This window comes from Lutra lutra, chromosome 13, assembly GCF_902655055.1.
Source record: "Lutra lutra chromosome 13, mLutLut1.2, whole genome shotgun sequence".
Lineage (NCBI taxonomy): Eukaryota > Metazoa > Chordata > Mammalia > Carnivora > Mustelidae > Lutra > Lutra lutra.
In genome coordinates this window covers 10,527,855-10,553,517 of record NC_062290.1, presented here as the reverse complement: position 1 = coordinate 10,553,517, position 25,663 = coordinate 10,527,855, and the positions used below count along the sequence as shown (strand labels likewise).

At 41.1% G+C, this 25,663-nt stretch overlaps 1 protein-coding gene across 1 annotated transcript in view; it reads right to left on the bottom strand.

The window, feature by feature from the left end:
• The window catches only part of PGM5 (phosphoglucomutase 5), a 214,184-nt gene that overhangs the window by 64,783 nt on the left and 123,738 nt on the right, over positions 1-25,663 (bottom strand). The window contains exon 7 of the mRNA XM_047700288.1: positions 24,505-24,620. Within this exon, the coding sequence (XP_047556244.1) occupies positions 24,505-24,620 (116 nt within the window). The remainder of the gene's footprint in view (positions 1-24,504; positions 24,621-25,663) is intronic.

Sequence of the window (25,663 nt, the reverse complement as noted above, 5' to 3'; positions counted from 1 at the left end):
TGGAAAGAGGCAAGGAAGGGCTCTCCCCTAGAGCCTTCAGAGGAAGGATGACACTGCCAACACCTTGATTTTGGATTTGTGGAACAAATTCCTGTTGTTTTAAGCCCCCGCCCCCACCCAGGTTTACAGTGATTTGTTGTGGCAGCCTTAGGAAATGAGTACAGGTTGTCATGGTCAGCTCCACTGAGATGATGACCTCTGAGCTGCCATGTGGGAAGGAGTTGGCCATGCTGAGATGTGGGCACAAAGCATTCCAAACCAAGGGACAGCAACCACAAAGTCCCCCATGCAGGAATGAACCGGGTAACTCAACCCTACAGCAGCTCTGTAGAAAGACAGGCAGTTCATATCATGGCATTCACAGGAACGCCAAAAGCCCGCTGAACAGGTAGGTTTCTTTGCAAAAAAGAACCAGAAGGAAATGCGAGAGGCCCACTTAGGCACCTGTCTCCTGGCCGGCTGTAAGCTCTCTCTGAAGCGAAGAGGGCCCAGAATCCAAGGTACTTGTAACAGAGTAAGGAACACGGTGACAGGAAAAGCATGGGAAGGCTTTGGAATGAGGGTTTGAAACCAAACTCCTGCTACCTCTTGCATGTGTGACAAGTTGCTGCACAGTTATTAAGCTTTCTGAGCCTCAACTTCTCATCTGTACAATGAGGACACCAACACCAATCTCGTGGGGTTGTCCTATCAATTTAATCAAGTCCAGAGGGCAGGCTCTTGGGTCAGGTTGCTCACATTCAAGGGCTGGTTCAACACTTCTCTTTGTGGGACTGGCTGTTCTCGTCCACAACATAGGGACAAGGATGGTTCCCACCCCGCGGAGTCACTGTTAGGATGTACTGGTAATTCACACAATGCACCAACATGGTGCTGATTCCTTAAGATACCCTTTAAGGCAGATTGTTCTCAGTTATTCCTATGCTGTAATCCTCTGACACTAGCAATAACCATATCGTAAGAATGGCGACTGGGACCAGGGGCTGGACCATCGCTTCTTGCAATAGAGCCGTGAGAATGGACAGAGGACTCTGGTTTCAGGGCTATGAAACATAATAGAAAATCAAAAAGAGAGACCCAATGTCTCAAAGCTATTGAAACCTTGAAAATGGGATGAAATAATACTTTAGTTAAGTTAAATATTTTTGACAACTTCTCAATGAAGCTATGAGCCATTTACTGTTACATTTATGGTGTTAAATGTTAAATGCTTTTCCTTGAAAAGGAAAACATACAACCTTGAGAGGGCAGTGAAGATATTTAAAAGGAAAAACAATCAGTGTTTGGTTCTCCTTCTGCACTGATCAATGATGTGCTGATGACACTTTCAGACGTCTGGTTGCCGCTGCCTCCAGGTTGAGAGGACCCCAGACGTTAATCATCACACCATGGGGTGACTCTTGTCTTATCCAGAGAACTCTTCACACGGCTACAAAAATGGAAGAAGTTTGGAAGATGCTGGGCTGGCTCCATGGCGGAGTGCCAAAATTACAAGTCTAGGAAACCCTGCCCAGTGGGATAATTTCAAAACCTTTAGTCCTTTTATAGCTGAAAAATCACTTTTATTTACTGGCTAGAGAAAAATACTCTTTTGTTTTAAAACATGGGCTTTGCATACCTTGCGTTTCCAGCTGGATTACATTACCTGGAGATAGAACCATTAGAGGTTATTAACTCTGTGAAAGAAGATGGCATAATTTAATGGGAGAAGAGACATGAAGTTCTTTTAGCAAGATTAAAAAAAAAACAAAAAACCAAACACCTCGCCCATTTGTCACCAACTCGACAGTAGATTGTGACGTTGGTTTGGATATACTTCCCTACAAGTTAAACATCTGCAAAAATTCCTAAGGGGAAATGATTTGGTAAAATGAATTGTGCTCTTTACAGCTGTCTGAGGTGGGGATGGAGACACTGATGGGATGTTGCATTTACACACACATTTCCCCTGGATGCTCATGGAATGCTTTGGAGAGGGTTTTGGGGATACAACCCTCCTTTTAATAATTCTCTAAAGCAAATGAACTATCATGCCATATCAGTGACAGGTACATTAAATAAGAAATGCAGAAAATACAAAGGTATTAAATGGTTTTCTGAAACCCCACCATAAACAGAGTAAAAACAGAGGGAAGAGCTATTCGCATTATAGATTATAAGGCTTAACACACTACATATTTATAAATATTTTATGAGTCAACGAGAAAAAGAGATACCCTGATAGAGAACTGTGGAAGGGCAGAAATGAGCAATTTCGCAAGAGAAAAATATTAATAGTTCAAAACATTTGGACAAATGTTCGGTCTCATTGCGGTCAAGTCCATTAAATGGGATGATATTTGGAAACTGCCAATTAGCAGAGGTCAGGGGAAGGGGAATACTGAGTACCAGTGTTAGTATAAATGTGTAGTTTGATACCATAACTTGGCAAAAATAATCAATAGTCTTAAAGTATCACCCAGGTTTGGACCCAGCTATCCTACTTTTTAACCTTTAGCCTAAGGACATTTTACTAAAGTAGCTAAGAGAAGAGAGGAAAATTGGACAAATACATGCTAATCATTACACATCAGGATAATTGTGGAAAATCCATCCAAAAGCTTGTTTAGATGTTTTCATAAATGGAACAATTCAGCTTACCAAGGAAGTATATTCAGTATATTTTTGGAGCAAAATATAGGTAGATATGTCTGTATGTATGTGCACAGATAAACAACAGGAGGACCACCCCACCCTTAACAATATCTCGGAAATGGTAGAATAGCAGGTGTTTTCTTCTTCTGCCCTATTTCCAGAAGAAAGATATATTTTTTTCATTATAAGACAAAAAGTCTTCAGTGGTGGGTAGAAAGTCATATCTGAGGACATTCAATTCCATTTACCAAAGAGCTGGTTGGGATAGTAAACAGATTGCTACCACTTATGAATGGGTGATGGACTTTGAACCTATCAATCATCCCATAGAGACTGAATATGACCCCCCTCCCTGTGGGTCTCACAGGTCTTGGGATTAGGATCAGGAATATCCAGAAGGTTTTAGAGACTAACAGAAGTTGAGGATGGGGAAGAAGGCGTGCAGCTGAGCTGTCAGCACTGGCCTTGGAGGAAGCTGGGGAAGTTTATTTTGTAGCCTACCTTTAGCTTCACAACAAAATGGATTAAAAAGTATGGGAGTCCCCTCTACTCCTTGTCCTCACACAAAGACAACTTCCCCCTACTATTAACAGTCCCCAGTGCAGGAGGACATTTATTATAGGTGTTGAACCTACACTGACACACGATTATCACCTGAAGTCCATAGTTTATCCTTGGGTTCCCTCTTGGTGTGCAGTCAAGGATTTGGACAAGCATGGCAAACTACTAATCTTTTTGCCATCTTCATAGTTATGCCTTATCCAGACTACTTACTCCAGTAAGAATATTGGCCTCATGGAAGATAAGGGGGAAATCAAGAGCATGCTCAGTCTCAAACTGATTTTCTCCTCATGGAAATTCCAGCATGGGCAAATCAACACAATAAAACATGAACACAATCAAGTCATCTCAGCTGAGACTCAGATCAGGAACGTCTGAACTTGTCAATTAGGAAAACAGATATCACTGTGTACCTTTTGCAGGCCCCAAGCTGGAACAAGAATTATGATTCTCAATCCAGGCTGCATATCAGAGTCACCTAAAGAACTTATAAAAATTCCAAATATCAGTGCAAGGCCTCATTCCTGACCATTAAAATGAGAATTTTTGGCAACGGGATCCGGGCATTGGTATTTTTTTTTTAAAGTTCCTCAAGTGATTCTCATGGGCCGCTGGGGTTGAGAGCCACTGCATTAGGAGAAGAAAATCAAAAGAGGTCCATGTTGGGGGCAGATGGCTTCTTTTTGTCCAAATTTGACCTCTTAATTTTGTCCAAATTTGGTGCTAAATGAAAGTGGCCACTAGTCTCCAGTTTGGTGGATGCCACAGGTCCTGCTTGCGTGGGTGGCTCCTGCTGGAGCGAGGGTCAGGATTATGCTCTCTCCTTGCCCTTTCTGTCTGGAAAACTTGGGAGGATTTTACCAACTCTGGGGTAACCAACTCGTCCCAGTTTAACCCAGGACCTTCCCAATTATAGCAGTAAATGCGCCCCCCCCAACCAAGAAAACCTCTCAGTCCCCAGCACGCCAGGATGGGTGATCATCTAAAAAGAAGGGCCACTCCCTCGAATCGGTCCCTGATGGTTTTTAGGATTCGTGCCTGTTCAATGCACACAGTAGCACCACCATTCCCGGAAACGAAAGTGACAGGAGCTATACATACTTGCTCTCAGAGGGGAATTACGAAGCGAGATAAATTCCATTCTTAGAAGATGAGCAGGAAGGTACCAGACACTAGACTCAGTATCTCACACATCCGTGTATTCAATCACCCAATTTATACAACAGTATAGCTCCTTTGACAAAGAAGAGACTGTGGCTAGACCATTTGTATGAGGTCACACAGCCACGAAGTGGTGAAAACAGGCTTCGAACCTGGGCACTTTAGCTCAAACATGGATGGACTTTGCTACTTCCAGCAAGTCCAGGAACCACAGTGGTCCTCATGGGCTGCAAGGACGACACAGAAAATGCCCCAGGGAGCTGAGGCAACCCTCCTGAAGATGTGGGTCACAAAAGCACTCTTCCTCCTTCGCACACAAGATGGTCAGAAAAGTTGCCAATTTCCCTTTGCTTCTCTTCTCAGATCAATTTAACCTCAGATCATTTACAAATGCAGTTTCTACTAGTCTGCACTGAAAGTCTCCCTATCCTCTTTTCATCTACTCAAGACAAGGATTTGTCTTTTTTAAATAGTGGAGTTCAAAGGGAAAAGTGGGAGACACTCCTTTCAGATGACTCGGAGATTTGAAAACATGCTATAGAATTGTGACAGGTGGGGCGCCTGGGTGGCTCAGTGGGTTAGGCCGCTGCCTTCGGCTCAGGTCATGATCTCAGAGTCCTGGGATCGAGCCCCGCATCGGGCTCTCTGCTCAGCGGGGAGCCTGCTTCCTCCTCTCTCTCTGCCTGCCTCTCTGCCTGCTTGTGATCTCTCTGTCTAATAAATAAATAAAATCTTTAAAAAATTAAAAAAAAAAAAGAATTGTGACAGGTTGGTTTCGGGGTTTTATGTTTTTCATGCCTCAAATTGCTTATGTTCAGCTTTTGAAATCTTGCCCAAAAGCAAGGTGCATGGAAAGACTGCCACTTTTCCATGCTTAAAAATTAAGCTTTTTAAATTTTTTTTTAAATTTATTTGACAGAAATCACAAGTAGGCAGAGAGGCAGGCAGAGAGAGAGGAAGGAAAGCAGGCTCCCTGCTGAGCAGAGAGCCCGACGCAGGGCTCCATCCCAGGAGAAATGAAATCTTGCCATTTGCAACGTCGTGGATGGAACTAGAGGGTATTATGCTGAGCGAAATAAGTCAATCAGAGAAAGACAATTATATGATCTCCCTGATATGAGGAAGTTGAGAGGCAATGGGGGGGGGTTTGGGGTGTAGGAAAAGAATAAATGAAACAAGATGGGATCGGGAGGGAGACAAACCGTAAGAGACTCTTAATCTCACAAAACAGAGGGTTGCCAGGGGGAGGGGGTAGGGAGAGGGTGGTGGGGTTATGGACATTGGGGAAGGTATGTGCTACGGTGAGTGCTATGAAGTGTGTAAACCTGGCGATTCACAGACCTGTACCCCTGGGGCTAATAATACATTATAAGTTAATAAAAAATAAAAAACTATAAAAAAAAAACCACAAAAAACAAATGCCCTAAAACTTTCACGAATTGGAGAACAAATTTATTCCATGTATCGGCAGGTCAGGATCTATGTAACTGGTATATAAGAGACAGCTGTCAGCTCAGAAAGGTAGGATGGCAGCAACTGACCAATGACCGGTGCTGTGGCCACTGTGGATCCCAGTGAATAATAATACGTGGCAATAAATTTCATGATGACATTGATGATGACGACGACGACGACGACGACGACGACGACGATGATGACAGTGCCTGACACCAATATCCTACAGGGCATTTGGCTAATACGGCAACACCCGATAAGCTCCACGAGGGAAAGAACTGTGTCTGAAATTACTCGTCACTCTCTCTTGGTCCTGGCTCACAGAAGGTGTGCGGGAAATAGTCACTGAATGATGACAGCAAACCAATGACTGAGTGAAACTCTTGTATGTAGCTTGATCTAATTTGCTGGACTCACTCCTCCGTGAAAGTAGCTAGCTGGCTAGACGTCACTTGGAATGTTACATTGGAAAAACTGTTACAGATCATCCCACGGAACAGTCACCTTACAAATGAGGAAACCGAGGTCCAGAGAAGATAAGAAATCTCTGCAAGGTGGTTGAGCCTTATAGAGGGGGAGTCAAGATTGGAGCCAGGTCTGTCAAATCCTGGCGCTGTGCTGTTTACGTGACACCATTCTCCCAAGTCCCCTGGCATTCACTCCACCCTCATCTAAAAGAATCACCACAGAGGAGTAAAAGACCCCTCAGCCTGGCCTTAACTGGGGGCAGCAGGGTACTGTGGAGCCAGTGAGATTGGGTTTGAATCCTGACTCCGCCACTGTTACCTTGACCATTGGCTTGACCTTCTTCCCTAAGCCTCAATGCCTTATCTGGAAAATGAGGGGCCATTATGGTCCCTAATTCACTTCAGTGTTGAGAAGTCTCCATGAAACAATGTATAGGAGGCCCTAAGCATGGTATCTGTCACTTAGGAGGGGCTCAATAAATCAGACATATTAGCACGATTTCATTAACATGTGCCCCAAGGCAGTCAAGCCATCCGTCCTGGAGGAGGCCAGCCAGCTAACACAACTCTGCCCCATGAGCACACTGGTACTGGTATGTAAGGGAGAGTGGGACCTCCTAACTCATACATCCCACCCCGTTTCTTTGTCACCAGAGCAGAGGAAAACAACACGATTTCCTGAGAACTACTCCTTGACAGGTCATAAGCTGAACCGGCAATCATTCCAATGAATTTACGGTCTGCACCACATGGCTGAGGACCTGTCGTCACTCTGTAGTCATTGTGCTTTGTTCTCCTGGGGTCACCTAGCAACTAGCAGAGAGCAAGTGGGGAAGCCTGCAAGTGCCATTTTAGGAACTACGTCTTAAATACCAAGGGATGGGCCTCCTTGTTAAAAGTCCCTTAGTCGACATTGTAGACAAAGAAACCCTTAGTCTAGCTGGGATCCCTCGTCTGTGGCTAAGGACCATGATTTCCCAGGATTCTCAGTCCCAGAGTGCCCTGGTAGATGTGGACACAGCGTCCGAGGTCCACTCTTTTGTTTTCATTCCACACTCAGATGTCACACACACCCTCCCTCGCCACTTTTCAACAGCTTGGAGGATGAATTGAAGGGTGAAGGCAACTGGAACTGGGGATACCCCAAGAACAGGATTTTATGTGATGGAGACATTCTTCCCACTCCAGGTGGAGCTCTGGGTCCCAGCACAGGGTAGGGAGTTTATGCAGGGTCCGAAAGGGAGTTTTGGTTTTCGGACTTTAGAGGAGGCTCTTGGGGATGTCAATTTTGGCACCTCATGCTCTGACCTAGCCTACATCACACATGTGCACACAGCCTGTCCCAACTAGCCCCACAGAGGAACTGCTCTCCCAGCACTGATAATGCTGTCACCACGGCCTTCTCACATCACATCTGCTATCCAGACGGATACACAAATTGGCCATGAATAGGAGAAGGAAATGGGGTAGAACGTCAATAATCTGAAATTCACAGGCTTCTTTCTTTGCCCTAGAGACTGAACCAACGTGGAAACAGCCAAATGTACAATTAGTGGTCATCTAGATAAGGAATGGACTAAAGTGATCCTTTATTTTACCTGTTTAAAAAGCTACACTATTAAGTAAAAATCACTGTATAAATACGGGACAGGTAAGTCTATGCAGTATTTGTTCAACAGCAATACTGCGAGCCCAATCTTGAGTTAGGATGCACCCAGGTCATGCGTGAAACATAAACAAAGGAGAAAGCATGGCCCTGAACTATAAATTACATAACTATTATGGGAAATAAAATGCCTTTTCATGAAGCAACTGGAGAATAAGTCAACAATATAAACCATGAGACTATACAGCAGAGAATGTCAGTGTTGAAGGCTGTAAGAATTTAAGACACATAAAAGATCACCAAAGCTAGAGCTCAGCTCACCATTGAACATGAGCCTCTTTACAGGTAATTGTCAGTCAACCATACCAGGAAATAAACAGGTAAATAAGACAAATTACAAATGCTTAATAATACTTAAAATTTAAATTCTATTCATTAACAAAGGTTTTGGGAAGAAGTCCTCCTAGAAGTACTTTGTTAGGTATTAATTTGCACTGATAATTACATGATGATTGAAAATATCAAAATTTTAGTTTCAAAATTATATAACTCTGACTTTACTATAATTTGTAACATCCCTCCTCTCTCCCTTCCAACTGGTCTATATTTGTGTTGTTTTGTCTTTGTAAATCCTCCCAAATCTTGGGATAGAAGTGCCCAGATCTCCAGATATATATTCACTTAAAACTGCCAAATATAGGGGCGCCTGGGTGGCTCAGTGGGTTAAGCCTCTGCCTTCGGCTCAGGTCATGATCTCAGGATCCTGGGATCAAGCCCCACACTGGGCTCTCTGCTCAGCGGGGAGCCTGCTTCCTCCTCTCTCTCTGCCTGCCTCTCTGCCTACTTGTGATCTCGTCTCTGTCAAATAAATAAATAAAATCTTTAAAAAAAAAACCTGCCAAAACTATACTGATAAGACAAAGAAGAAATACCAACATGGAAATCCTCTGGGTCTTCCTTATTTCTTTCCTTCTATCTGTCTACTTTCCATCCATCTTTCCAGCCTTCTTTCCTTTATTTCCTCTTTCTACCTTAACTTCCTTCCATTCTGCCATCCCTCCTTCTCTCCTTCCATCCATCGCACAAACAATTACTCAAGACCTGCCATATATCAAAGAAATAGAGCTAAACAAAATAGTCATGGCCCCTGTCCTCAGGGCATTTATGATTTCTCCACAGCAAGCAGAAAGATCTAACCAATCTTAAAAATTTGAAATTACTTGTGACATGGAATGTACACATAGGCTGGGTCTCTCCCTTTTGTGCTAGACACCAGGCAGATATAAAAATAGCCTACTTCAAGAGAACCAGGCTGTACTCCAAAGTTCACAGTGGAAAAAATTGGTGTGACAATGATGGACAAATCATGTTGGTGCCAGGAGACCTGGATTCAATTCCAAATCTTCAGAGAGAGTTGGATGCATACAGAAGATTTAGCAAAGCCCAGGCATGCACTAAGTGTCCATTCAAAGAGATTATTATTATGGAAAACTCAACAGAGAGCACTTTCTTGAAAACAATACACAGTCATATGACTAATGACATTAGCTTAGCTTTTTAAGAATATGTGATCAAGGTAACAGTAATATTCAAGGTGATGTTCAAATTCAGAGCTCATCCAGGTTTTCCCAAACACAGCCATTCCTCAGTGTTTCCTGTAAAGGAAAAAGCTTTGGGCTGTGACCATTCATACATTCCCAAAATGGTGTCACTTCTTAGAAAACTGCTGTCAAAGATGGAAACGAGAAGGACATCATCAACCAATGGCAAAACAAAAACAAAAATGAAAACAAAAACAAAACAAAACTTCAACATTTTTGGTTTTATAGATCTCAGGTTTAGTTGTTTCATATATCCCCTTTTGTGTACGGGGACAAGTCCAGATTCCTTCAAATTGGAACTTTAGAAAAGTACCCATATGTCATCTAGATGAGCAGTTTTCTTCTCTTTAAATCTGAGAATTTTTAATATGTTCTTCTTTCTCTCTGTAAAGGAGTTTTCCAAGGCTCTTCCCAGGAGGTGGGTGAGTATCTGGTCCCAGCACAAAAGGTGATCTGGCTTCTTAAGGGACTTTGGTTCTTTGGCAGAGCCAGAAATACAGGTTTCCTATTGTCCAGGACTTGGACCTTGCCATAGAAGAGAACCCTAAGCTCCAATCCTATCACCAGCTTGGTACCTTGGAAATGTCTAGGAGCTCAAGAAGTTGGCTAAAGAAACTTCCACTCACGATATATCTTGCTTGTCTTGGAAAAAAAGCTTGACATTCTTGAGCCTGAGTCAAATCCATATTTTCAAGCTTTCTTGGCACCAAACGATGCATTCCTAGTTGGTACACAGCTCCATGCTCCAGGGACATAGGAAAAGGCCTCCACTCGAGAAAGGCTGGGTACATTTTTGGAGCACCTCCCCAGTCGCAGATCTAAAACCCTTCCATCTGTCCACCTTTTCCTCCCTTAGTTAGCTCACTTGCTTCTGGAAACTATATCTTAAGGCGGATAAGGATCTCCTGTGTCCAGCTAACTTTTACAGATTGGAACTAAGGGTCAGAGAGGCCATAAGCCTTGTTGTAACTGGCAGCTAAGAGTCTTGAATGTACCCGTCAGCCTCCCATTTCTGTGCCGCTGGACTCCCTGCACCATACCCTGTGGCACCTCAAGGATACTCTTTCTCTGCATCGGGTGGGAAAAGAAAATACTGGTTTTCATTAGAGCAATACTTCCTGCTCCTGATTGCACATCAATATCATGCAAGGGGGGCCCTGGGTAACACAGGTGGTTGAGCATCCGATTCTTGGTTTTGGCTTGGGTCGTGATCTCTAGAGTTGTGAGATCAAGCCCTACATGGCTCTAAGCTCTGCTAAAGTTCTCTCTCCCTCTCCTTCTGCCCCTTCCCACACTTGCTCGCTCTCTCTCTGAAATAAATAAACCTTCTTTTAAAAATGTCAGGATACTTACTTAAAATGCAGATTCTAACATGACATAATTTTAAAAATAAAATATAAATAAATAAATAAATAAAATGCAGATCCTCAGGCTCCCCCCACCTCCAGAGACTCCAAGTAAGAGTAGGATAGAATATATGTATTTTTAGCAAGTTTCCCAGGCGATTCCGACGTAGCAGCTCAGGGCTACTCAGAAACTGGCATTAATAAGACCCATAAGAGCAGAATGAAGCTACTTTCCCCCTACAAGGCTGAGTGGTCCCGCTCCTCAGGCCTTCTAACAGTCCCTCACTGTTGTGTGCCTGCAGGATGGAATTAGTCACTGCTTTCGGCAGAAAGACTGATCACCATGGTGGAAAGCAGCACACAGTGTAGGGCACGAGATCAGTCTTAGTTCAACAGCAATGTAATTCAGATGGGGACCTTTTCCAAGCCCTGGGGCCCTGCGTGAGTCACTCAACTCCTTCCTGGGCTCAGGAATTTCCTCTGTCAAATCAGGCTCATGAGGCAAATGTCACTTGAACCTGAGGAAGGGTCCTTGTGCTCCTTAAAAGGAACATGATAAACAAGAATAACAACAAGAGACTTTTCAAATTCCCTCCTAGCCAGCCTACATGTTGCAATCAGCATCCCTGAAAGCAAAGTTTGCTGAAAGGTGTCTGGAAGCGACCTCCTTCCAGTGCTGACCGTGGTTTCCGAGTTCCAGCTGAATCATGTCCCTGTGTCTAAGCCAGGCAGGTGAAGGGCTTCACACATTCTCCCCTCCTCGCTTGTATTTCTGGCACTGCTTCTTGATAATCTCTCCTCCAACCTACCCTAGATGTCAGCTAGTGAACTTAGGCCCATGGGCCAAAACTCGGACGTCGCTCTATTTTTGTAAATAAATGTTTATTGAAACAGAGCCATTCTCATTCATTGATGTATCACTGATGGCTGTATTTGTGCCAGTGTGGCTGAGCTAAGTGTGAAAGGGATATTACGTATCCTCTTAGTCTGCAAAACCCAAAGTATTTACTATCCAACCTTTTACAGAAAAAGTGTGATGACCTCCACTATAGCCAGTCCTTTTCAGACATTTTTGGCCATGACTCACAATAAGCACACTTGACAATGAGACCTACTATACACATAGATACTTATGTGTGTATTTATATATACATATTTCCCAGAATAATATTTACCTTTACTAAACACAATGCATTCTAAGAGGTTTCCAGTCTACTCATTTTTTTTTTCAAAGCTGTCATGACATTTTATTAATCTCCTGATCTCAGGTGAGTCTTGATTCATATTTGGAAAACACTGCTTTAGACAAAGTGAACTGGCTATTTGCAACACATGTCCCCTGCTCTCCCAACCTCTATTTCTTTCTTGGCACCACTCTCTCCACCTGGCATGGCCCGGTCCTTTCATCTCTATGTATACAAATCCTTCCCATTCTTTAAGAACCAGCCCAGTTTCCATCCCTTTACTGAAGTCTGCTTTGAACCTCCAGTCCCAAAGCATTCTCTCATTTCCCACCACATTTTTTCTCTTCTTCTATTTTAGAAATTTAAAGTTTCTGCATTGTAGAACAGTCATCTAGTAATCTGTGCATGTTTCTAATGATGTACCCAAAGATCTTGAATTCCTTAAGGGTATGGTCCTAAGCATTTTGTATTCTAAATACCATAAAGGATAGTGTCTCATACTCTGTAAGTACTGAATAAATGTTTATTAAATTGATGTAAGCAAATATTTGTTACTGAGGGTATAATATGGTTTATACACATGATATCTTATCCTGCAAAGTTAAAGTCTGTAAATATATTATATATTGTAAGTGCTCAATAAATGCTTATAAAGACAGAGAGGGAGAGATAACCTGGGCTTGCCAGTTTCCATTCCAGTTGCTGGATTTGTGTTGTTAAAGAAGGTATCACATCTTGGACTGACCTAAGCACAAGTACCAGCCATATATTCTGAGTCTAAATAGTAGCACTTGAGAGAGCTTGATACGGTTTCTCCTTTCCCAAAGAAACAAAAATGCACACCATCCCTCCCAGACCATTAATGGTAATGCCACTAGAGTGGGTAAGAGTAGAAAACTCCCCAGAATAAAACTTCTTCAGGAATCCCAACATATCCTGAAATGTTATCATTATAACCAGTTCCAGTGTTTTTACTGCAATATTTTTAAGCATGACCAAAGAGGATATATTCTTAGGAATTCAAGGATGGTTTGATATCAGCAAATCATGCTATATCATTATCATAATAAAAAAGAAAAAAGTACTTGTATATCACTAGATTCTGAAAAGACACCTGATAAATCCAACAGCAGTTTCTAAAAATAGGAAAAAATATCTATATGGACATAGAGATTTTACCAAAATTAAAAAGTAATCACTGGGGTGCCTGGGTGGCTCAGTTGGTTGAGCATCTGACTCTTGATTTCCGCTCAGGTCATGATCTCAGGGTCGTGAGACTGAGCCATGCATAGGGCTCTACACTCAGCACAGAGTCTGCTTGAGATTCCCTCTCCCTTTTCCTTTGCCCTTCCCCACCAAATGAATAAATAAAATCTTTTTTAAAAGTTTTAAAAAGCAATCACCAAAACAGAAGGTAAAATGTTAAATCCATTTCCATTAAAATAATGAATTATCACAATTATTATTTAACGTAATTCTGAAGATTGTACCTAATGCAATAAGAATAAGACATACAGGGTAAAAATATTAGAAAAAGGAAACATAAAAATATTTTAGTCACATATTATATGACTGTATGCCTTTTAAAAATCACAAGAGATTATAGAGTTTTAGAAAAGAAAATGCTGTAATTAATATTAGAATGTGCTAAGATGGTTGCAAAGAAGAGAAAAAAAAGGTATTAATCAATAGCCTCTCCTCATATAAGCACCAAAGAAATTAGAAAAATGAGGGTGTCAACATTAAAATCAAAGCTGTTAAAAGCTCTATAGGACATATGACCCAGTCTCTTCAATTAATAAATTAGAAAGAGAACACCTGGGGCGCCTGGGTGGCTCAGTGGGTTAGGCCGCTGCCTTCGGCTCAGGTCATGATCCCAGGTCCTGGGTTCGAGCCCCACATTGGGCTTTCTGCTCAGCGGGGAGCCTGCTTCCTCCTCTCTCTCTGCCTGCCTCTCTGCCTACTTGTGATTTCTCTCTGTCAAATAAATAAATAAAATCTTAAAAAAAAAAAAAAAAAAGAAAGAGAACACCTGAAAGGGATATGCAGATTAAAAGATACTTAAGAGATATCAAATAGTTATAAAGTAATATCTTTTGGATCTCAACTGGAAAAAGAAAAAACTATTAAGGAAGAGGTGAGAAAAGGAGAAGTTATTAAGAAATTACTTTTGGTATTCCATTTCTACATTTCTGTTTAGGATGTAGAACTCTATAAAAGAATGTTGCTCCTACCCCAATAATAAGAAAAGGCCAGGAAACCTTCAAAATCATAACTTTTCTTGAACTCCTTAGAAATATGAGGCCATAAGGGCATAGAGTAAGTGAGATCCAAAAGGACAAGCCCCTTCAAGGAGAAATAGGACACAAAACCATCTTCCTTTTGGCAGATCACAGCAAAAAGAGGATGCTTCCATACAAATGAAAAATAAGAAGTTATTTAAGAGTTCCAAAAATTCTTAAAGGCCAAGTATAGCCCATCATGTTAGTTTAAAATTGCTTGGAGTCCCAGATACCAGAGATATATTTGCAAGTTAATTCCCACAAACCTTCACTGGGTGTTCACAGAAAAGACTGGAGAGAGAAAGAGAGGGAGTCCTGATAAGTGTTTGCATGTGGGCAATGATCAGCTGCTGAGAGACAACCTTGAAGCCCTTCCAGTTCCCCAAACCTTCCTTTCATAGGAAACAAAAGGCTTAAACTTTTGGATATGTGAGTTGCAAATTTTCTCATCCTAAGAACCCATGCAAAAATCCATTGCTACTGGAATAGGGATTGAAGTAACAACCCTCTCCCCTTGGAGAAAGAGTAGGAAACCTTTTGGGGCCTGTAACATTACTCCAATACTAAAGAGAGGTCTGCTGTCACTGGAGAAGGGTCAAGCACCTGACAATAGAGATCTATCTTGTACCACAGACATGCGGGCACTATGGAAAGCTGCAAATGAAACAGAAACACTGAAAAATCTCCTCCAAAAGAGCATCCTTGCTTTGGCACACAGTAAAAATATCCAATTCTGGAAGAATTAGAACCCTACGCAACACTAAAAACTATAATAGAAACAAAAAAAATCTAAACTCAGCTCAACTCCTGACTAGATTAATTTACCCTTTCCAGTAATGGCCAGATAAAAGAAGAGGTATGCCCATTTCTGTGTATAAACATTGTTTACCTGAATATCTAGTGTTCTTATACACATACTGTCCAGCACTCAGTGAAAAATTACGAGATACACAAAAAGCAAGAAAGACTAAATCATTGCTTTATCCAGAGAGATAAAACAATCAAGAGAACCAGATCCACAGATAAACCAGATATTAGAAATAACAGACAGGTAGTTTGGAATAATGACGTTGGATATGTTAAATGATCTAGTGGAAAAGATAAGCAACATATTAAACAGATGGGGAATTTTCTCACCAAGATTAAAATTATAGACAGAGTCAAAGAAAAATGCTAGAAATAAAAAACAGTATCAGAGATGAAGAATTCCTTCACTAGGCTCGTCAGAAGATTGGACACAGCGAAGGAAAGAATCAATGACTTAAAGATAATGACAACAGGGGGCAGCTGGGTGGCTCAGTGGGCTAGAGCCTCTGCCTTTGGCTCAGGTCATGATCCCAGCGTCCTGGGATCGAGCCCCGTATTGGGCTCTCTGCTTAGTGGGGAACCTGCTTCCTCCTCTCCCTCCTGCCTGCCTCTCTGACTATTTGTGATCTCTGTCTATCAAATTAAAAAAAAAAAAAAAGATAATGACAACAGGAAGAATTTAAACTGAAAAACAAAAGAAAAAAGTAAACAAAACCAAACAGTATGTGTAAAGAGCTCTGAGACAACATATGGTCACAAATCATGTGTCATCAGAACCCCAGAAGAGAGAGAATGGGGAAGGAGAAATATTTAAAAAATAATGACTGAGAATTTTCTAATATTAATGAAAGACAATAAGGAACAGATCCAAGAATCCCCAAAACCCCAAGAAAGATTAAAAAAAATACCTAGATATATTGTAGTTAACTTGTTGAAAACAAAACATATAAAGAAAATATTGAGGGCAACCAGAGGTAAGGATTGGCGAGAGTTTAAACATAGAGGAACAGAAACAAGAACTGAAGCACTCTTCTTGGAAAGTATGCAAGCCAGAAGGCAATGAAGTAACATCTTCAAAATACTGAAATAAAGAAATGAAATTTTAACCTAAAATGGTGTGACAATGGTACTGTGGTATTTTATATTTTTTCTCAACAGCTTTTATACTTAAAGATTCACACTAGGGACTGTTTCACACTAATCAGAGAGGAGAGCTCCCCTTGTAGATGAAGGTAGGGATAAACCAAGATGATGATTGGCTCATCAACCAATCATCAACCATGAGTTGATGATGATAGAAAGTAGGTGATAAACAGAGGGGAATTCAGTGATAGTCTCTCTACTCTCATAAAATTTTTTAAATTGCCATAATAGAAAATTTTGTTAAGAAATGGAAAATTTATAATATTTTTTATTTGAGTACAGTTTGACACAAAATGTTACATTAGTTTCAGGTGCACAACATAGTGATTCAACTTCTCATTATGCTATGCTCACAAGTGTAGATAAAATTTATCACCATACAACACTATTGTAATACCACTGACTATATTTCCTATGTTGTGCCTTTCGTTCCCATGACTTACTCATTCCATAACTGGAAATCTGGATCCTCCACTCCCCTTCCCCTCTGGCAACCACCAGTTTGTTCTCTGTATTTGAGAGTCTGGTTTTCTGTTTTGTTTTTTTGGTCTCTTTTTTTGGTTATTCATTTGTTTTGTTTCTCAAATTCCACACATGAATGAAATCATACAGTACTCTGGGTCCATCCATGTTGCCACAAATGGCAAGATCTCATTTTTAGGGCTGAATAATATTCCACTGTATATATATTTCACATTTTCTTTATCAGTTCATCTATGGATAGACACTTGGTAATTTTGCTTTTTGGTGTTTTTTTTTTTTTCATTTATTTTGTGTTTTAGATTCCACACTTGATCTTATCCAAAAGGCCAAGAAGTTTTAGATTCCACATATGAATGAAATCATATACTATTGGTTTCTCAATCTGACATTTCACTTGGCATAATGCTCTCTTGGTTTATCCATGTTGTTGCAAATGGAACAATTTCATCTTTTTATGGCTGTGTAATATTCCATCTCACACACACACACACACACACACACACCTTCCTTATCCATTCACCTGCCAATGATGGACAATGAGGTTCCTTCCATAACTTGGTTATTGTAAATAATGCTGCAATGAACATAGAGGTACATTTTCTTTTCAAATTAGTGTTTTCATCTTCTTAGGGTAAATACCCACCATACACAAAAATAAATTCCAAATGAATTAAAGTCCTAAGTGTGAGATCTGAAACCATAAAAATCCTAGAAAAGAGGCAATAATATCTCTGACATTGACCACAACATTTTTCTAGATATGTCTCCTAATGCAAGGGTAGAAAAAGCAAACATAAGCTATTAAGATTACATAAGAATAAAAAGCTTTTGCAGAGGAGGAGTCAAGATGGCGAAGAAGTAGCAGCTGAGACTACTTCGGGTAGCTGGAGATCAGCTAAACAGCTTATCTAAAGATTGCAAACACCTACAAATCCAACGGGAGATCGAAGAGAAGAAGAACAGCAATTCTAGAAACAGAAAATCAACCACTATCTGCAAGGTAGGACTGGCGGAGAAGTGAATCCAAAGCGACGGGAAGATAGACCGCGGGGGGAGGGGCCGGCTCCCGGCGAGCGGCGGAGCAAAATCAGGACTTTTAAAAGTCTGTTCCGCTGAGGGACATCGCTCCAGAGGCTTAACTGGGGTGAAGCCCAGGCGGGGTCAGTGCGGCCTCAGGTCCCGCAGGGTCGCAGAAGGATCGGGGGTGTCTGAGTGTCGCAGAGCTTACCGGTATTAGAACGGGGAAGCCGGCTACAGAGACAGAGCCGAGGAGTGACTCTCAGCTCGGGGTTGCCTTGAACCGGTCGCAGGCTCGGTCAGCTCGGGGCGCGGCCGGAGGCAGGGTGACGGGAGTCATTGGGCGCTGTTCTCTGAGGGCGCACTGAGGAGTGGGGCCCCGGCTCTCGGCTCCTCCGGGCCGGACACCGGGAGGCCGCCATCTTCATTCCCGCCCTCCGGACTCTACGGAAAGCCCTCAGGGAACAAAAGCTCCCGAAAGCAAACCCGAGCGGATGACTCAGCGCGGCACCGGGTAAGGGCGGTGCAACTCCGCCTGGGGCAAAGACGCTTGAGAATCACTACAACGGGCCCCTCCCCCAGAAGATCAACGGGAAACCCAGCCAGGACCAAGTTCAGCTACCGAGGAGAGCGGCGGAATTCCAGAGGAGAAGAAAGCAAAGCACGGAACTCATGGCTTTCTCCCCATGATTTTTTAGCCTTGCAGTTAATTTAATTTTTTTTTCTTTTTCAATTTTTTTTTCTTTTTCTCTTCTTCTGCTAAAATTTTTTTAACTTTTACCGTTTTCTTTTTTAACGTTTTTAAAATAGTTTATCTAATATATATATATTATAATATATATTATTATTATATATATATTTTCCTTTTTATATTTTTTATCGGCTTCCTTTTTTTAATAGCTTTTTTTTTCTTTCTGAACCCCTTTTTATCCCCTTTCTCCCCCCTCACGATTTGGGATCTCTTCTGATTTGGCTAAAGCATATTTTCCTGGGGTTGTTGCCACCCTTTTAGTATTTTACTTGCTCCTTCATATACTCTTATCTGGACAAAATGACAAGGCGGAAAAATTCACAACAAAAAAAAGAACAAGAGGCAGTACCAAAGGCTAGGGACCTAATCAATACAGACATTGGTAATATGTCAGATATAGAGTTCAGAATGATGATTCTCAAGGTTCTAGCCGGGCTTGAAAAAGGCATGGAAGATATTAAAGCAACCCTCTCGGGAGATATAAAAGCCCTTTCTGGAGAAATAAAAGAACTAAAATCTAACCAAGTTGAAATCAAAAAAGCTATTAATGAGGTGCAATCAAAAATGGAGGCTCTCACTGCTAGGATAAATGAGGCAGAAGAAAGAATTAGCAATATAGAAGACCAAATGACAGAGAACAAAGAAGCTGAGCAAAAGAGGGACAAACAGCTACTGGACCATGAGGGGAGAATTTGAGAGATAAGTGACACCATAAGACGAAACAACATTAGAATAATTGGGATTCCAGAAGAAGAGGAAACAGAGAGGGGAACAGAAGGTATGTTGGAGAGAATTATTGGAGAGAATTTCCCCAATATGGCAAAGGGAACAAGCATCAAAATCCAGGAGGTTCAGAGAACCCCCCTCAAAATCAATAAGAATAGGTCCACACCCCATCACCTAATAGTGAAATTTACAAGTCTTAGTGACAAAGAAAAGATCCTGAAAGCAGCCCGGGAAAAGAAGTCTGTAACGTACAATGGTAAAAATATTAGATTGGCAGCAGACTTATCCACAGAGACCTGGCAGGCCAGAAAGAGCTGGCATGATATATTCAGAGTACTCAGCGAGAAAAACATGCAGCCAAGAATACTATATCCAGCTAGGCTATCATTGAAAATAGAAGGAGAGATTAAAAGCTTCCAGGACAAACAAAAACTGAAAGAATTTGCAAATACCAAACCAGCTCTACAGGAAATATTGAAAGGGGTCCTCTAAGCAAAGAGAGACCCTAAAAGTAGTAGATCAGAAAGAAACAGAGACAATATACAATAACAGTCACCTTACAGGCAATACAATGGCACTAAATTCATATCTCTCAATACTTACCCTGAATGTTAATGGGCTAAATGCCCCAATCAAAAGACACCGGGTATCAGAATGGATAAAAAAACAAAACCCATCTATATGTTGCCTACAAGAAACTCATCTTAAACCCGAAGACACCTCCAGGTTTAAAGTGAGGGGGTGGAAAAGAATTTACCATGCTAATGGACATCAGAAGAAAGCAGGAGTGGCAATCCTTATATCAGATCAATTAGATTTTAAGCCAAAGATTATAATAAGAGATGAGGAAGGACACTATATCATACTCAAAGGGTCTGTCCAACAAGAAGATCTAACAATTTTAAATATCTATGCCCCTAACGTGGGAGCAGCCAACTATATAAACCAATTAATAACAAAATCAAAGAAACACATCAACAAGAATACAATAATAGTAGGGGATTTTAACACTCCCCTCACTGAAATGGACAGATCAACCAAGCAAAAGATCAACAAGGAAATCAAGGCCTTAAATGACACACTGGACCAGATGGACATCACAGATATATTCAGAACATTTCATCCCAAAGCAACAGATTACACATTCTTCTCTAGTGCACATGGAACATTCTCCAGAATAGATCACATTCTTGGTCCTAAATCAAGTCTCAACCGGTATCAAAAGATTGGGATCATTCCCTGCATATTTTCAGACCACAATGCTCTGAAGCTAGAACTCAATCACAAGAGGAAATTTGGAAAGAACCCAAATACATGGAGACTAAACAGCATCCTTCTAAAGAATGAATGGGTCAACCAGGAAATTAAAGAAGAATTGAAAAAATTCATGGAAACAAATGATAATGAAAATACAATGGTTCAGAATCTGTGGGACACAACAAAGGCAGTCCTGAGAGGAAAATATATAGCGGTACAAGCCTTTCTCAAGAAACAAGAAAGGTCTCAGGTACACAACCTAACCCTACACCTAAAGGAGGTGGAGAAAGAACAAGAAAGAAACCCTAAACCCAGCAGGAGAAGAGAAATCATAAAGATCAGAGCAGAAATCAATGAAATAGAAACCAAAAAAAACCAATAGAACAAATCAACGAAACTAGGAACTGGTTCTTTGAAAGAATTAATAAGATTGATAAACCCCTGGCCAGACTTATCAAAAAGAAAAGAGAAAGGACCCAAATAAATAAAATCATGAATGAAAGAGGAGAGATCACAACGAACACCAAAGAAATACAGGCAATTATAAGAACATACTATGAGCAACTCTACGCCAACAAATTTGACAATCTGGAAGAAATGGATGCATTCTTAGAGACATATAAACTACCACAACTGAACCAGGAAGAAATAGAAAGCCTGAACAGACCCATAACCAGTAAGGAGATTGAAACAGTCATCAAAAATCTCCAAACAAACAAAAGCCCAGGGCCAGACGGCTTCCCAGGGGAATTCTACCAAACATTTAAAGAAGAACTAATTCCTATTTTCCTGAAACTCTTCCAAAAAATAGAAATAGAAGGAAAACTTCCAAACTAATTTTATGAGGCCAGCATCACCTTGATCCCAAAACCAGATAAGGATCCCATCAAAAAAGAGAACTACAGACCAATATCCTTGATGAACACAGATGAAAAAATTCTCACCAAAATACTAGCCAATAGGATTCAACAGTACATTAAAAGGATTATTCACCACGACCAAGTGGGATTTATTCCAGGGCTGCAGGGTTGGTTCAACATCCGCAAATCAATCAATGTGATACAACACATTAATAAAAGAAAGAACAAGAACCATATGATACTCTCCATAGATGCTGAAAAAGCATTTGACAAAGTACAGCATCCCTTCCTGATCAAAACTCTTCAAAGTGTAGGGATAGAGGGCACATACCTCAATATTATCAAAGCCATCTATGAAAAACCCACCGCAAATATCATTCTCAATGGAAAAAAACTGAAAGCTTTTCCGCTAAGGTCAGGAACACGGCAGGGATGTCCGTTATCACCACTGCTATTCAACATAGTACTAGAAGTCCTAGCCTCAGCAATCAGACAACAAAAGGAAATTAAAGGCATCCAAATCTGCAAAAAGAAGTCAAACTATCACTCTTCGCAGATGATATGATACTATATGTGGAAAACCCAAAAGACTCCACTCCAAAACTGCTAGAACTTGTACAGGAATTCAGTCAAGTGTCAGGATATAAAATCAATGCACAGAAATCAGTTGCATTTCTCTACACCAACAAGACAGAAGAAAGAAAAATTAAGGAGTCCATCCCATTTACAATTGCACCCAAAACTATAAGATACCTAGGAATAAACCTAACCAAAGAGACTAAGAATCTATACTCAGAAAACTATAAAGTACTCATGAAAGAAATTGAGGAAGACACAAAGAAATGGAAAAATGTTCCATGCTCCTAGATTGGAAGAATAAATATTGTGAAAATGTCTATGCTACCTAAAGCAATCTACACATTTAATGCAATTCCTATCAAAGTACCATCCATTTTTTTCAAAGAAATGGAACAAATAATCCTAAAATTTATATGGAACCAGAAAAGACCTCGAATAGCCAAAGGAATATTGAAAAAGAAAGCCAAAGTTGGTGGCATCACAATTCCGGACTTCAAGCTCTATTACAAAGCTGTCATCATCAAGACAGCATGGTACTGGCACAAAAACAGACACATAGATCAATGGAACAGAATAGAGAGCCCAGAAATAGACCCTCAACTCTATGGTCAACTCATCTTCAACAAAGCAGGAAAGAATGTCCAATGGAAAAAAGACAGCCTCTTCAATAAATGGTGTTGGGAAAATTGGACAGCCACATGCAGAAAAATGAAATTGGATCATTTCCTTATACCACACACGAAAATAGACTCAAAATGGATGAAGGATCTCAATGTGAGAAAGGAATCCATCAAAATCCTCGAGGAGAACACAGGCAGCAACCTCTTCGACCTCAGCTGCAGCAACATCTTCCTAGGAACATCACCAAAGGCAAGGGAAGTAAGGGCAAAAATGAACTATTGGGATTTTATCAAGATCAAAAGCTTTTGCACAGCAAAGGAAACAGTGAACAAAACCAAAAGACAACTGACAGAATGGGAGAAGATATTTGCAAATGACATATCAGATAAAGGGCTAGTGTCCAAAATCTATAAAGAACTTAGCAAACTCAACACCCAAAGAACAAATAATCCAATCAAGAAATGGGCAGAGGACATGAACAGACATTTCTGCAAAGAAGACATCCAGATGGCCAACAGACACATGAAAAAGTGCTCCATATCACTCGGCATCAGGGAAATACAAATCAAAACCACAATGAGATATCACCTCACACCAGTCAGAATGGCTAAAATTAACAAGTCAGGAAATGACAGATGCTGGCGAGGATGTGGAGAAAGGGGAACCCTCCTACACTGTTGGTGGGAATGCAAGCTGGTGCAACCACTCTGGAAAACAGCATGGAGGTTCCTCAAAATGTTGAAAATAGAACTACCCTATGACCCTGCAATTGCACTGCTGGGTATTTACCCTAAAGATACAAACGTAGTGATCCGAAGGGGCATGTGCACCCGAATGTATAATTTATAGCAGCAATGTCTACAATAGCCAAACTATGGAAAGAACCTAGATGTCCATCAACAGACGAATGGATAAAGAAGATGTGGTATATATACACAATGGAATACTATGCAGCCATCAAAAGAAATGAAATCTTGTGATTTGCAACGACGTGGATGGAACTAGAGGGTATCATGCTTAGCGAAATAAGTCAATCGGAGAAAGACAACTATCATATGATCTCCCTGATATGAGGGAGAGGAGATGCAACATGGGGTTGAGGGGGTAGGAGAAGAATAAATGAAACAAGATGGGATTGGGAGGGAGAGAAACCATAAGTGACTCTTAATCTCACAAAACAAACTGAGGGTTGATGGGGGGAGGGGGGCTGGAAGAAGGGGGGTGGGGTTATGGATATTGGGGAGGGTATGTGCTATGGTGAATGCTGTGAAGTGTGTAAACCTGGCGATTCGCAGACCTGTACCCCTGGGGATAAAAATATATGTTTATAAAATAAAAAAATAAAAAAATAAAAAATAAAAAGCTTTTGCAAATAATGTATCTGATAAGGGGTTAATATCCAAAACATATAAAGAACTTATGCAACTCAACACCAAAAAACCCCAAACAATCTAATTTTAAAATGGGCAGAGGACCCAAATAGACTTTTTCCAAAGAAGACATACAGATGGCCAACAGACACATGAAAGGATACTCAACATCACTAATTATCAGGGAAATGCAAATCAAAACCAAAATGAGATGTCACCTCCCACCTGTCAGAATGGCTAAAATCTAGAACACGAGAAACAACAGGTGTTGGTGAGAATGGGGAGAAAGGGGAACCCTCGTGCCCTGCTTCTGGAAAGGCAAACTGGTACAGCCACTGTGGAAAACAGTGTGGAGATCTGTCACAAAATTAAAAATAGAATTACCATATGATCCAAAAATGGATTTTTTTAAAGAGAAAAAAACGGAAGAAATGAGTGTATCATAACACATATCCCACCAGTCTTCTCTGATTTTTTTCCTCTAATTATCTCTTCCTATGGTCCACAATGGGTTCACAGGTCTCCAAACTAGGGTCACATAGTGCTACAGCCTTAGCCACCCTCTCCAGTGACATCATCCCAGCAAAACCTACCAGTGCCAAAGCTCTCTTCTCCACACAGAGAGCACCGTCCCGAGTCCATCAGATTGGAGAAGAATCTCCATCCCGCTGGGGTCTCATATACAGGGACCTTCATTGATTTGGCCACTCTGAAAAATTAAATTCAAGGCAACAGTCAATTCATATATCTCTTCTCCTTTCTTTTTTTAGCACAGTAGAAAGTCTTTAGAATTTATTAACTCCAATAACTAGATTTCAGAACATTCCAGACTGTGTTGACATTTTTCAGGATGTTAAGCCATAAGGTAGAAAATGATAAATAGCATATTCCAAGGGTTCTCAGTTTTGCTTTCCCCATAATATAGAAAATATTAAGTTAATGTGTAGGATATTCTCACACTTACGTTTTCCTTCTAAAAATGTTCCTTTATCTTCATGGTAAGATCCCACTTGGGGATCTCAGAATCTAAATTAAGAGGGAGTTTGGGTACAAACACTTTGGAATATTGTTTGACAGTATCTACTAAAGATGAATATATCCATATCCTATGAACCAGCAAGGCAACTCTTAGAAATCAGACATGTAGTGGACACTTGTGGCATACAGCTGTGATTCACTGCCAACCCACACACATACACGCTAGGACTTTTAGGATTGGAAAACTCATTCTACCAGCTCCTAGAAATGTTGATGGCTAATGGCTCACAGGTGTGGCCCCCACTCTGCCAAAGACAGATGTCACATTCAAAATCATGCTTCCCGGGACGCCTGGGTGGCTCAGTTGGTTAAGCAGCTGCCTTCGGCTCAGGTCATGATCCCAGCGTCCTGGGATCGAGTCCCGCATCGGGCTCCTTGCTCGGTGGGGAGCCTGCTTCTCCCTCTGCCTCTGCCTGCCATTCTGTCTGCCTGTGCTCACTCTCTCTCCCTCTCTCTCTCTGACAAATAAATAAATAAAATCTTTAAAAAAAAAAAAATCATGCTTCCCTCCCCAGGTCAGTCGACATACAATGACTGGTAAATGAGGATGGATAAAGGTCTAGTTTCCTTGCCCCTATTTGGCACAACTCTGTGGGACCATTTCAGCTCTAGAGCTCTCCATAGGTTGGCTGAGGCCTTTGTTGTGACTGCACTGTAGTCCGACTTATCTCTCGGTGTCCAATTCGCCTTCCTTGCTCCCCCACAAGTACTGAT